The sequence below is a fragment of the Geotrypetes seraphini genome, chromosome 11 (assembly GCF_902459505.1).
Source record: "Geotrypetes seraphini chromosome 11, aGeoSer1.1, whole genome shotgun sequence".
Classification (NCBI taxonomy): domain Eukaryota; kingdom Metazoa; phylum Chordata; class Amphibia; order Gymnophiona; family Dermophiidae; genus Geotrypetes; species Geotrypetes seraphini.
In genome coordinates this window covers 90,815,973-90,831,068 of record NC_047094.1, presented here as the reverse complement: position 1 = coordinate 90,831,068, position 15,096 = coordinate 90,815,973, and the positions used below count along the sequence as shown (strand labels likewise).

The window sequence follows — 15,096 nt, the reverse complement described above, 5'->3', positions numbered from 1 at the left end:
CTAGGTACACTCTTGTTGTGTGATATGTGGATTGTTATTAAAAATCATATTTTTGATATAGATGGGGGTGGGGGTGTCAAAAAAATGATGGGCCCCGGGTGTCACATATCCTAGGTAGGCCACTGCAAATATGTATCAGTTACTCTACAGAGCTGTGCCCTCACATCTCCACAGTCATGTTCCTGGACACTGGAGCTTCACACCCACATCTCCCCGGCTGAGGGCCACGTTCTTTTTTTGTGGTGTTTCAATATTTTTATTGGATTTTGCAGAAAGAACATCCAAGATATACAGAACAGCGTTAGGTATGACAAGTTACAGGAGCATGTCTAACTTCAAGGCCACAGACTCCTGGAATGTGTGAATAAAAGCCAGTTACACCGTCGGATAGATAGCAAAGAGGCACCTAGAAATTGCATAGGCGAAGGAGGATCTCGTTCTTAAGCTCGAGCCTTCCTGGATCGATGCCACTCTGCTAACCTCGCAAACTGGTCCAGTACCCGCAAGGAAGCTTAGCCCTCGCCTTCACGATTGAACCCCCCCCCCCTCCCCCAGCGCAAGTCATCGGGCACCTTTGCTGGCACAGGAAGAGGAAAATGTGAAAGTCGCTTCACTTGCACACTCAATAGAAGACACCAAGGCGTGCATACCACGCTGTGCCACCGCCGACCTCAGCCGCCAGTCTCTGCGCGGGCATTTTCCTGCTAGAGCGCGCAAACGAGGGTCCGTCGCCTGCAAGGTGGATCCCAGACCCCCCTCCCCCCCCCCCCCACACACACATCCCCTCCTCTCCGGGAGAGCGGAGGAGAATTTGCTGCTTTTGTGGTCGGAGTCCAATAGCTCCGGTGCAGCGCCGCTTCGGGGGCGGCCCCGGCTCCGAGCCCTCCCTTCCCCGCCGCTGATCGCGCTCCAACTTCCCCCGCTCGGTTTCTGCAAAGTGTCCCGGCGCCGTCAGGGGGAGCAGGGGGGCTCCGATCGCCTCCCCCCCCCCTTCCTCTCCCCTCCTGGAAAGTTGCTCGCGGCATGCGCCAGAACGCCAGCTCCCGGGAGGGGGCTCTGCTCCTGGCGACCCCTCTCAACGCCTCCAACCTGACAGCTCTCGGCCGCCCCAGCAAGTCCGAAGACGACCTGGAGGTCAACACGGACGTCTACTCCAAGATCCTGGTGACGGTCGTCTACCTGCTGCTCTTCGCCGTGGGCTGCACGGGCAACTCCATCACCGCCTACACCCTGGGGCGCAAGAAATCCTTGCACCACTTGCAGAGCACCGTGCACTACCACCTGGCCAGCCTGGCCCTCTCCGACCTGCTCATCTTGGTCCTGGGCATGCCCATCGAGCTCTACAACTTCATCTGGGTGCACCACCCCTGGGCTTTCGGCAACGCCGTCTGCAAGGGCTACTATTTCCTGAGGGACGCCTGCACCTATGCCACGGCCCTCAACATCGCCAGCCTGAGCGTGGAGCGCTACATGGCCATCTGCCACCCCTTCAAAGCCAAAAGCATCATGTCCAGGAGCAGAACCAAGAAACTCATCAGCGTCATTTGGGTCGCCTCGCTCTTGCTGGCCACGCCCATGATCTTCAGTATGGGGGAGATCTACGGCGTGGAGGGCGAGAGCCCCGAGAACCTCATCTGTACCCACATCGTGGACACGTCCACTTTCAAGATAGTGATTCAGGTGAGTCGCTTTGCTCCTCCCTGCTGTCCTCCAGAGCCCTGTTCCGGTGGGGTTTTCAGGATTTCCCCAGTGAATATGCATCGAAAGCAGTGCATGCAAATAGATCTCATGCATATTTATTGGGGAAATCCTGAAAACCCGACTGGAATACGGCTCTGGAGGACCGGAGTTCCCTACCCCTGCTTTGGAGGGTATACTACTGTATGGCAGGGGTCTCAAAGTCCCTCCTTGAGAGCTGCAATCCAGTCGGGTTTTCAGGATTTCCTCAATGAATATGCATGAGATCTATGTGTATACACTGCATATTCATTGGGGAAATCCTGAAAACCCAATTGGATTGCAGCCCTCAAGGAGGGACTTTGAGATCCCTGCTATATGGCTTTCTGCAAGTTTGTTTCCTGAGCTTTGAATCACTGACTAACCTTCATCCGGGGCTGACTTTCATTGCATTTTACATTTTATTGTTTTTATTTATCTTAAAGTACTAAAGAAAGAATTAGACAGAGGACTGTGAACAGTTGAATAACCATACTTGGGCAGGCCCATGGTCCATCTAGACCAGGGGTGTCAAAGTCCCTCCTCGAGGGCCGCAGTCCAGTCGGGTTTTCAGGATTTCCCCAATGAATATGCATGAGATTTATTTGCATGCGCTGCTTTCATTCTATGCTAATAGATCTCATGCATATTCATTGGGGAAATCCTGAAAACCCGACTGGATTGCGGCCCTCGAGGAAGGATTTTGACACCCCTGATCTAGACCAGTATCCTTCCAGCGCTTGCCAATAAAGGGCTAGATTCGCTAACCTTCTATCCGTGTCCGTTTGCATGCAGGCCGACGAATTCACTAAAGGCCTGCATGCAAATGGGAGCGATTGTTGGCATGCCTCCACCGACCGCACAGATCACTAGAGAGCGATCCTTGAGCATGCGCAGACTATCTTCCTTACCTGTAGATCAGGGATCTCAAAGTCCCTCCTCGAGGGCCACAATCCAGTCGGGTTTTCAGGATTTCCCCAATGAATATGCATTGACAGCAGTGCAGGCACATAGATCTCATGCATATTCATTGGAGAAATCCTGAAAACCCGATTGGATTGCGGCCCTCGAGGAGGGACTTTGAGACCCCTGCTGTAGATGGTCTGCCCATGCTCTCAACAGGAAACTTTCTTTTTTTGCAAGCCCGTGGTTTTAACCTGCGAGTTAAAGTCTGTGAGTTAAAACTTCAGGCTTGCACTGCAGGGAAGGGCAGGCGAGTTGGGGCTGAGCAGGGAGCAGGGTGTCCAGAGCAGGAGAATCAGGGCAGAGAGCAGGGTTTTAGCACGAGAGACTGGTCCTCACCAGTTGCTAGTTTTTTGATCGGCCAGCCAGTTAGTGTGCCAGAAGAAGTTTTGTGAATCACGCCCTTCCTGCTGTGCATGCCGATTCCCCTCATTTGCATGTATGGATCAGTACACAGGTTAGTGAATCGGGTCGGAGGGAAATCAGGTTGCAAAGAGCTCGCAAACTGATCGGTTAACGATCGGTTTGCTTAGTGAATCTCGCCAAAAGGCTACAAGTGCCTAGCAGAATCCCAAATAGTAGAAAATGTTACTAATCCCAGGACAAGCAGTGTTTTTTTTCCCCCATTTCCATCTCAATAGCAGACTGTGGACTTTTCCTCCAGGAATTTGACCAAACCTTTTTTAAACCCAGTTATGCTAACTGCTGTTACCACATGCTCTAACAATGAGTTCCAGAACTTAACTATTCCTTGAGTGAAAAAATATTTCTTCTTTGTTTTAAAAGTATTACCATGCAACTTCATTGAGTGTCCCTTAGTCTTGTACTTTTTTTTTTTTTAAAGAATAATTAATTAATTCACTTTTACCTGTTCCTATACCAATCAGGATTTTGTAGGCCTTTATCATGCATCTCTCAGATTTCTCTTTTCCAAACTGAAGAATCCTAACCTTTTAAGCCTTTCTTCATTTGAAGTGTACCGTCCCCTTAATTATTTTGGTGACCTTTCTTTTAACTTTTTCTAATTCCACGATATCTGCTTTGAGATAAGATGACCAAAATTGCACAACATAGATCCCTACAGTACCCATGAAAGTCCATTATTTCCTATCCTTTCCCTAATAATTCTTAGCATTCTGTTTGGTATTTTGGCTGTTGCTCTGCGCTGGAAGGAAGAGTTCAGGTCTTGTCCACAAAATCTTTTTCTTGGGTGCTGATTCTTAAGGCTGAGCCTGACTATGCTTTGCCTACAGCTGCCTTTAATTGCACATCCATATGAGGTTCCGGGGGGGTGGGGGTGGGGGGAATCAATACAAAGGAAGAGAAAGATTTGGATTTAGCTCGTAGCCATTTACATTCAGGTACAGGTTGTATTTTCTGGACTCCATAGGGCTCACTATCTAACCCCCTTCCCCCTTTTATCAAGTGCACCCTGTTTGAATTTGAACTGGGCTTCGGCAATTTAGGTTATGCCTGAGAGCCAACTAAATTTGGACCCGGGTGATGGGGGTACCCCATAAACACATACTTAAACAGGGGAAGGGGGTCGGGATAACAAAAATGCAAGGAGTGCATCCTTGAATTTTAGGGTTCCCCTTCAAAAAAAATCAGAACCCTGACACAGTTTGTCATTTTATGTAGAATAATGGGGAGACAAACAAGGCACAAAATTATTCACTCCCCACCCCCCCTCAAAAAAATGCTGATCGTCACTTTTTTATCCATAGTTTTAAAATCTGGAGCTAAATCTTTGCATTTTAGCTGAAGCACCGTAAAAATGTGTTTTCTTTTCATGTTTTTTCTTGCGCTCCGGTTGTCTCCTGCCATCTGTGTAATATGTTTCTTGTTGCACAATCTTGAAATGATGTCTTTTCCTCATGGATTCTGAGCTTTTCCTTCCATCAACATTCACTTTAAAGCATTATTTTGTTAATTCCAAATCAGAATTCTGGGTGAGGGAATGATATGATGGCGTACAGGTGGCACGATATAGAAAGATGTGATAACAGAAAAAAAAAAGTGTTTTAATAATACGGAGACATGTATTGGGCTCTGTTAATCCTTTTTAAATGTTTGCTCATTGCATGATATGGCAGTGGACAATGATGACCAAAGATATTAGACTATCTTCAGAGTAAAGTTTTGTATGTCTCTTGGCTGCAGAATTTTTTAATCCGAAAAAAAAGAGTGAGGAGCAGGAATCACCTTCAGGGGCGAAAGTAATTCTGTGCTGTTATAAGCTGAGTTCATTGGATGGCAGCTGAAATAGTCTCTAGCTGAAGATGGTCATTTTTTCCCATTAATTCTGATGTGATAATTATCTACCAGAAGGTTTTAATTTATAAAATATAGATCATTAAAAAGTGATAACAGGGCAGTAATTCAGGGAGCAGGGTAAAAAGTAGCAAGGATGCAATATCTTAAGCTTTCAATTTAATGTAGTTTACATTAAGCTTTTGGCAAGATGGGGTTTTTTTGTCATCATGAACTAGGCTGTTCTTTTCACTGCCGTTCTTCCGACTACAAACACAGAAACTGATAACCTGAAACATAACGGCATATGAATGTTGGGATTGGGGGAGGGGGAGGAGGTTCATTCGTTTAACACCTCATAGGGGGTCACTTGAGAAGTTAAAAACACCCTCTACTCTGAAAAATTCTCACATCTAGAAGGGAGAGGTTTTTTTCGACGCCAAATCAGAGGTTAAAAATATTCCTAGTACTCCCCAAGTCCCCATCCTCTGAAATAGACATTTTTAGCTCGTGAGACATCTTGAAATATTCTGGTGGCCGTTCTCGTTTAGTACTGACATATTTAAATTGCAGGTTTTGTAGTTTCTGATAAACCTGATTGTGTCATCCACATAACATTTTATCTTCTGATAGATACTGTGGGAAACTTAAAGGACTTTCATGGAAATATATTGCTCTTTTCTGGGGGTGGGTGGGGGAGTGATTTAATATTAGATGTGTTCTTGTCAACATACATTAGTAATTGTGGTTGAAAACACTATTAGGGGTAGTGGTATGGTTATCCTTCTACAGCAGGGGTAGGGAATTCCGGTCCTCGAGAGCCGTATTCCAGTCGGGTTTTCAGGATTTCCCCAATGAATATGCATTGAAAGCAGTGCATGCAAACAGATCTCATGCATATTCATTGGGGAAATCCTGAAAACCCGACTGGAATACGGCTCTCGAGGACCGGAGTTCCCTACCCCTGTTCTACAGGCTCTTAAGACCAGGGCTCCTCAGTGGCAGCTATTTTAAACGGCCCGCTCTCCCCAAAAGCTCCTCCCTCCTCCCCGAGTACAGCCAATGAGGTGGAATGCCCCAGAGGTGGCATTGGCGGCACGGGGCAGACTGGAGGGGGAAGGGCGGAGCTGATCAGGGAAGCCTCGCGGCCGCCACCATGTTACTGGTGGTGTGCTCGGGAGGAACCCTTGCGCCTTAATTTATTCTTCTACAGACTCATCATCAAGATTCTGACCCATCATACCAAAGCTAATATTTAAAAGTCTCACTAGGATGGCACAGGAGGCATATAAAGGGTATTTCTATAAGTGGGCATCGCCCTGATGCCGCATGGTGAAAGCCTTTTCTAGAATGGCATCCTGGCACCTGAATTTTGTTATAGAATACTAGCATAACCCAGTACTGGGGCACTTAAATTTCTAGGCAATTATATCAGCCATAGGCCTGATGTACCTAAATGTGGCAATGGCACATGCATAGTAAGGGGGGCGGGGGGGAGCAGTCCGTCCCGGGTGCCATTCTGGTGGGGGTGCCGGCTCCCCTCCTTCCCCACCCCCGCCTCTTCCCCCTCCTTCGACGTTGTCTCTCCCGCTGACATCATTTCCGGATGCCGCGCTTAGAAAGTGACATCAGAGGGACAGCCAATGGGGTCACGAGGGACACGTTGACGTTCTTGTTGCTCGCGGCGGTGAGCATCTAGGGGTAAGGAGGAAAGGAAGGGGGTATTCGCGTGGCAGGGGGAGCGGGGGATGGAGACAAAGGAGGGGGAGGGGCACCACCGCCCTGGGCGGCCTTTCACCCTCGCTACGCCACTGGGCACATGTAACTTAAAATACATTATGCAGTAAATGGCAGCGCCATTTACATTTTTACCACATCCATATAGTTGGAGTACAGGTCTTTTCTATCTCAGGGGAGAGGGCGGAGAAACATCTTATAGTTGAACTTAGCAAGTACGAGGGAGTGCTGAACAGTTCTCAGGCCAACCAACACACTTGGCACATCATGTCTGAGGTTTCTGTAACCCTTCCAAAAAATACTCGGATGTCTGGTCACTGAAATACTGCTCCACTGCAGTTCCAAATCACTTGAAAATTGTTGCCCTTTCAAACTCTCTTTAAGGTTTGGAAACAGAAAATACTCAGATGGAGCAAGATCTGGTGAGTAGGGCGGACGGTCTGTGCACTGAAACCCCAAATGCATCAAAACAGCCATCGTTTTGCTAGCCTTGCAAGCAGATACATTGTCAGGAAAAACAAGAACTTCTTTCCGCGGCTTCCCTCTCCTTTCTTTCTCTCAGTGCCTTCTTTAATCGGCATAGCAAGTTACTGTAGTATTCTGCATTAACTGCGTGGCCCCTTGGAATATACGCTTCTCCCTCGGTATTCGCGATGGATAGGGGCAGAGCCGGATCTTGAATTGAGAAAAACTGCAAATATCTTCTCGTCCGGCTCTGACCTCCCTCCCGCCTTCCCCCCAGCATCCCGTCCTTATCTGATGGTCTATCAGGCTTTCGGGGCAGGAGCGATCTTCCTACGCTCCTGCCCCGTGCAGATCGCCAATAGGAAATGACTTCTGTGAGTTCCCGTAGTCTCTTGAGACTATGATGGGAGCTCACAACAGCCATCACTCCTGCCCCGAAAGCCTGCAACACCACCCGGTAAGGCCGGGATGCCAGGAGGAAGGCTGGAGAGGGGCTGGAACGTAGTAAACTATGTCCAGCAGCACCCCTTCACTGCTCCCCGTGTCCAGCAGTAGGCCTTCTCCCTTCCTTTTACCTCCCCCCGTCTAGCAGCATCCCTTCATTGCTCCCCCTGTCCAGCAGTAGGCCTTCTCCCTTCCTTTTACCTCCCCCCTTGTCTAGCAGCACCTCTTCCCTGCTCCCCCTGTCCAGTAGCACCCCTTCTGACCCACCGGCACAAACCTCATGTCCATCTCTCCCTCTCTTACTTCCTCTGTCCATATCTCTCCCTCCCCCTCAAGTCCCCTCCCCGAATCTCTATCCCTCTCCCCATTTTGCCTCCTCTACATCCATTTCTCCCTTCTCCCCACTTCCCTCATGTCCATTTCCCCTCTCTTACTTCCTCTGTCAATATCTCTCCCTTCCCCAAGTCCCATATGCTCCTCTCTTCTACACCTAGCTATCTGCCAGCATGCTTGCTGGTTGACACTCTGTAATGCACCCCTGCCGGCATCTACTCCTCCCCCCTCCTCCCTCCCGCCTGCTCATCCTCCCGCCGTGTTTAACTTAATAGAAAAGTGCTGCGCTGCGCTGTTGCTGGCCTTGGCGTCTTCTGTCCACTGCGGCCAGCCCTAGCGGAAACAGGAAGTTGTCAGAGAGGGCGGGGCCACAATGGAGAGAAGACGGTGAGGCCGGCGGCAGCACGGCGCAGCTCTTTTCTAAGAAGTTAAACGCGGCGGGCGGATGAGAAGTAGGGGGGGAGGAGGGGGGGAGGAGTAGATGCCGGCAGGGGTGCATTACAGAGTGTCAAACAGCAAGCATGCTGGCAGATAACTAGGTGTGTCCAATAATATTCCCCGTAGTGTCTCAGTACTATGGTTTGTTCTAAAGCCAAACTGGGTAAGCTGTAGTAAGGAGTGATCATCCAAGTATTTTGATAGATGTGATGCTACCAACCCTTCCATAATTTTACATATAGGGAGGGGTATGGAGGCGATTGGCCTGTAGTTGAAGGATGAGGCAATGGATGATCTTTGGTCTTTCAGTATAGGGATGATGATTATTTTGCTAAAGTCTGTAGGGAACTGACCGACTGACAACACAGATTGCGTCCAGTCTAGGAGATATGCCCAATATTGCAGTGAGGATGTTTTTAATAGATATAATAGGCAACAGTCAAGGTCGCTTGAGGAACATGCCTACTTCTGATAGGCCTTGCTCATCTCTGACAAGGTTGCTTGTGGGAAATTGTTCCATATTCTATCTGCTGGAGTGTAGCAGTTAGGTGAAGATGGGATGTGTATTTCATTTAGTAGATCAGTGCCTCCTGTAGTCTGTGATCTAATGATAAATATCTTACTTTTGGAATAATTTGCTAATTGAACGGCTGAGGGAGGGCATTTATCTCTTGTAGTTAAGTAAGGTTTAGTATCCATAAGTTCTCCCAGATCTCCCTCCTTGCTCTGCCAGGTTCTTCACCCTGACCGCCCCTCCTTTCCTGTCAGGCTCTCCACCCTGTCCCACCTCCCTCTCTCTCCCAATGTCCTGCAGGCCTCCACTGAGCCTTCCTTATGTCCTGGTGGCAGCCATTCAGCGAGTGGCTCAGTGCCGGGCAGGAGTGCAAAAAGCTCGCTCATGCCCGGTACACCGCTGGGCCATGAGAACTCGAGGCAGCCATTCAGGGAGGTTCTCAGCATGGAGCAGGAGCAAAGAAAGCTCATTCTTGCCTGGAACACTGATGAACCACCAGGGATTCAAAAAGGTACGCGAGGGGAGGTGGGAGGGAGGTTAAAAAATTGTCAGAGTCGGGTGGAACAGAAGATGGGAGAGATCCCTCCTGTCCTGACCCACCAGGTCATATGGCAGATCAGTGGAGGCCTGCAACAAGTTCGGGAGGGGGGCGGGGTGGGCGCTGATCCGAATATAAAGCGAGACCCCCATTTTTGGGCCATTCTTATGGCCCAAAAATTCCATCTTATATTCGAGTGCATATGGAAAGTTTTCCTCTTTGACTTCAGTTCTAACTTATATAGTTTAACCGTCTCTCTCCTTTCCTTCTTGGTATGGTCAGTGTTTCTCTTTCTCCAGTCTTTTAATTTCCTATACTGTCTCTTTAGTTGCAGTAGTTCATTATCAAACCATTTGTCTGCTTGTCTTTTGATTTTGTGCTTCCTATATTTAGATGCCATATTGTCCATAATCTCATTACTCAGTTTGCACCATTGGTTAGAAAGGGCTAGATTCACAAAGGGAACGGATTGGATCGGATTGGATCCGTGTCCGGAGGGCGGATTGGAATCACGTCTCCATCTGACTGTCAGGATCGCTCTCTAGCGATACTGTCGCATGCACAGACCATCTGTAGAGCAGCAACCTATTTTTTTTAACTTTCAGCGAGCCCTGCGGGCTTGTAGTGCAGGGGAAGGGCAGGAGAGTCGGGGTGAGAGCAGGGCGGCGATTCTGGGAAGGCAGGAGAGAAGAGGCGGTTCGAGGCAGGCGATTTGGGGCAGGCAGGATAAAAGAGGCAATTCGGAACATGAGAGAAGAGGCGATTCGGGGCAGGCAGGAGAGAAGAGGCAATTCGGTGCAGGCAGGAGATCGAGGCTGAGAGCACAGAAGCAGGGCAGAGAGCTGGACGGCAGAAGGCAGTGCAGTCAGAAAGGACCTCTGTGACTGGTCCTCAGCAGTCGCTTATTTTTGGATCGGCCAGCCCGGTCGGTGTTGCTTTTTTATTTTAGCGAATAGCTTCCTGCCTGCATTTGAATGCCTTTCCCCCTCATTTGCATGTGCAAATCGGAGGATCGGGACAGAGGTTAGTGAATTGGGTCATAGGGAAATCGGGTCGTAAAAGGGTCGCTAAGTGGTCGGAAGTTGATCGGTAGGCTTTGTGAATCTAGCCCATAGTCTTTACTTATAGAGTCTGCTTTGGCCCAAAATAGTGACATGCCTTTTATAAAATGCAGACTAGGCACTGTATTTAAATTAATTTAGAATGAAGAAATACAAAACACATTGACTTTCAGCAGGGAGATATGGTCTCACTGCCTTACCACCTTCATTCAAAAATTTTTTCAGTGTTTGTTCAATGTTCCTCAGCGGGCCACCACACACTCAAGCATTCTCATTGTGTATGGCTTTATGCTCCCACTCCTCATTGGAACAAAATGCTGTTTAAATATTATACTTATTTTACTTATTTTACAATTACTAAGGTTACTTAGCTTTAGGCTTTAAGCAAGACGCTGTGCAGGGGAGTTAGTGTGAAAACACCGACATGTTTCGCCCGTGTTAGTACGTGGGGCTTTTTCAAGGCTCCAACTCCCTGTAGGGTATAAAATCAAGGTCTAAATTAACTAATCCACCTTCCCAACTTCTTACAGCATTATTTTTAAGTATAATTGAGTATAAATATTGAAAACATTCATACCTCTCACAAACATTCGACCGCCATAGCGTCCAAACGAGATGGCCGGCCGACACTACGTCACGTGATTTATGACGTCATGCGATGGGAGGGGACTGAGTCTATAAATCACGTGACGTAGTGTCGGCCGGCCATCTCGTTTGGACGCTATGGCGGTCGAATGTTTGTGAGAGGTATGAATGTTTTCAATATTTATACTCAATTATACTTAAAAATAATGCTGTAAGAAGTTGGGAAGGTGGATTAGTTAATTTAGACCTTGATTTTATACCCTACAGGGAGTTGGAGCCTTGAAAAAGCCCCACGTACTAACACGGGCGAAACATGTCGGTGTTTTCACACTAACTCCCCTGCACAGCGTCTTGCTTAAAGCCTAAAGCTAAGTAACCTTAGTAATTGTAAAATAAGTAAAATAAGTATAATATTTAAACAGCATTTTGTTCCAATGAGGAGTGGGAGCATAAAGCCATACACAATGAGAATGCTTGAGTGTGTGGTGGCCTGCTGAGGAACATTGAACAAACACTGAAAAAATTTTTGAATGAAGGTGGTAAGGCAGTGAGACCATATCTCCCTGCTGAAAGTCAATGTTTTATAAAATGCAGACATGTATGTACAGGCTATGAGCAGCAGTAGCACCCATTCCACAAATATGAACATGTAAAATAACAACAGGGTCAACACAGCAACAGAAGCGCATATGTTGATATTTCAGAATATCATCCAAAAATCAATAGTTTGCTGCACTATAGGAAAAATATGCAAAGGTGCCATCGTATACAATTTACTGAATAAAGAAATCTCAAAGCTCTGCAAAGTGGTGCCTCAATTGCAAATCCACCCTTACAACAGAGACCCATTTCTTCTTATAGGTTTAATTGTAGACCGTATATACGTTTTAAAAATAGATAAATAAATAGTTCAGTCTCAGGTAAAACACATGTATGTACCAGCACAAACATGTGTATGTCTGCCATTTTACAAACCTACAAGTCTATGTTTCTCCAAGTTTCACAGAGCCCAATATCAGTTGCCAATATCGATGGAAGGGGAAGAAATCTTGTATCAATAAGAAAGTGACTTTCTCTAATCCTTCTAGTAAGTGCTGCACATAATGAGCATCTTTATCCAACCTAGATGTCTCTGGGAGTAGCTGCAAATTCTGATGATCTCAGCAAGCGTAAACATGCATTCACTTCTGAAATAAGGAATGCACATATGGATTTTAGCTTCAGCCCTTGTCCCATCTAAAGCCCAGACCCCTTGCGATATCTACGTAGCCTCAATTTGGACAAGCATATCCCAGTTTTTAAAATCAAGATACAGATCGCTTCTCGGTCTTTTGGCTAAGATCAAGTGTATGTGTTTTTAATATATGCATCTAAATGCCGGCTGATGCATAACCATATTGTAAATAGGACTTTTAAATAACCATCTATCCAGCGCTCAATTTCCCTCTTTTTACTACTGCCTATCCATCTACTGGCGCTGAATATATGCATCTTTTAAACACCACAGTCAGTGTTAAAAATAAAAAATTACTGCCACTGATGAAAACTGATTCATAAGTACATTATTTTGGCAACACATGTAAAATTGTCACACCAATAAAATAATCTAAATGCAAATATGAATGCAAAGTGAAAGGGGAGGGAGAGTGAATAAAGGGGGGAAAGGGAAAATTTGGAAGAGAGAGGGAGGGAAAGGGGAACTAAAGATCATCTTAAATGGACAGATCAGTTGTGAAACAGTGCATCACCACATACACTACCCCAAATACTTCAAACATTTCTACCCTGTTTTCTCCCCCCTAACGCCGGCCCAGGGGTCCCCCTCACAATTTTGGGCCCTAGGCATGTGCCTTTAATCCGGCCCTGGTTAGAGGTATATTCTGGGCAGGATTTGGGCAGGCTTAGACTTTGATGTTTTGCAGTGATAATCGAACACTTCCCAAGAAGTCCTAGACGGAGCTTAAGATGTTGTGAGCTAGACCTGTTTTAAAAGCATCTTAGTGCCATAAAGGTACCCAAACTGAGCAGATGACCACTGGAGGGATGAAGGTATGACCCCCACAGTCCTCCAGTGGTCACTGACCCCTGTCCCATCCCCCAAAATCTGAATGAAACAGTACATACCTGTCTCCAACGTCATCCATCGGAGCTCCTCCTTAAAAGGGGAAGCGCCAACGGAGCTCAGTTAAACAGGCTTGGGCAGGCAAGCAGGAGGCAGGAAAGGAGGAGAGAAAAGCAGAGAAGAGAACAGGAGAGGGGAAGAAGGAGCAAGAGAAGGCAGGAGAGAGCAAGGGGCATCGGTGGGAGGTAGCTCTGCCCACCCCCAAACGTCCTCCACTGGAGCTCCTCCTTAAAAGGGGAGAGGCCAACAGCACTCAGCCGTTTGGCGTGCGTTAAAGGTGAGTGTTAAAGGCACTCGCCTTAGCGAGAGCACCTTTGTTAAAGGCCTTAAGAAGGGACAAGCAAAGAAGAAACACTAAGGAAGGACACCTACACAGGCAAGTACCACAAGGGCAACAGGACAGAAAAGCAATAGATAAACAAACTCAGTAGTAGCAGAGGGCAATCACAGCAGACACAGAGGACACACACAAGCAACAGGGGCAGCAGATTTAAAATCAAGAAAAGGACTTCACAGTAACACCGAGGACGCTATACAGATTCCTACACAAGGAGAAACCACTTCAGACAACAGACCGGCAAGCGGACAGCAATGGATGCAGCAGACAGAAGCAGGATGTTGAGCTACCCAGTTTTCTGCACCATTTGCCATATATATGACTACCTCTTCTCTGGGAGGCGGTCTTATGTATGCACTTGATGTGAGGAACTGGAGGGCCTGAAGAAGCAAGTCAGATTCCTGGAGGGCAGAATACTGGAACTAGAAGTACTCTGAACAGTGGAAGAGGAGGACAGAGAGGCAGAAAACTTCATGACAGAGGAAACCGTTGAGAAAGAAGTTAGGGAGTTAGAGAAGTTCATCAAACAGGCATACAGTGGAGCTGCCAAGATACACCTACAGTGAGTAAGGACCAAGATACACCTACAGTGAGTGAGGACCACCTGGAGGACAACCACAAGGAAGACAAGTTTGATGTAAGCCAACGCCAGGATGAGGGAAGATGGAAGTACACAGAGGACACGGGCCTACAACTGGAGAGATGGTTATACACCAGGGACACGATAGAGAAGATAGAGGGGACAGTAATCGTCGTGGGGGACTCCATCATCAGACAAGTCAACAGCCACATGGGGAGAGAAAGCCAGGATCGACTGGTGACCTGCCTACCAGGAATCAAAGTAGAAGATATAGTGAGCCGCATCGACAGGATCATCGACAGCATGGAACAGCGGTGGTGATCCATGGGGGAACAAACAATGTGAGCAACAGGAACTATAGCAGGGAAGGACTGAAGGACCAGTTCCGGATGCTAGGAGGGAAGCTGAAAACCAGAACGCCGAGGGTAGTGTTCTCGGAGATCCTGCCGGTACCCTGGGCCGGCGAGAAGAGGCAGACAGAGCTGCAAGCAGTCAACTCATGGATGAGACACTGGTGTGAGGAAGAAGGATTCCACTTCATGCACAATTGGACGACGTTCTGCGGGAAGAGCAAGCTATTCAGAAAGGATGGACTCCACATGAGCAGAGACGGAATGAGGCTACTTGCAAGCAACATCAAGAGAGAAATTGAGAAGTTTTTAAACTAGGAAGAAGGGGAAAGCCGACATTCGACTGAGAGTCGATGGTTCGGGAACCAGTATACCCAGAGGATACTGTGCAGGAAGATAGTAATCAAGACAGAAATCCTGACAGATCGAAAGGGACACAAGAGGGAAGGAAATGCAGGAGAGTAACAGACCACAAACTCAAGTGTATGTACATGAACGCAAGGAGCCTAAGGAATAAGATGGGGGAATTGGAAGCTATGGCACAAAAAGATAACCTTGACATCATCAGCATCACGGAAACACGGTGGAACAAGGACAACGTCTGGGACACTGTGCTACTGGGATACAAGCTATACCGCAGAGACAGAGTAGGTCAAAAAG

General features: G+C 47.4%; 1 protein-coding gene across 1 annotated transcript in view; it reads left to right on the top strand.

Moving 5' to 3' along the window:
- Positions 1–752: 752 nt before the first annotated feature.
- Positions 753–15,096, top strand: part of NTSR1 (neurotensin receptor 1) — a 254,658-nt gene continuing 240,314 nt past the window's right edge. Inside the window, exon 1 of the mRNA XM_033914412.1 lies at positions 753–1,680. Within this exon, the coding sequence (XP_033770303.1) occupies positions 1,024–1,680 (657 nt within the window). The 5' untranslated portion in view covers positions 753–1,023. The remainder of the gene's footprint in view (positions 1,681–15,096) is intronic.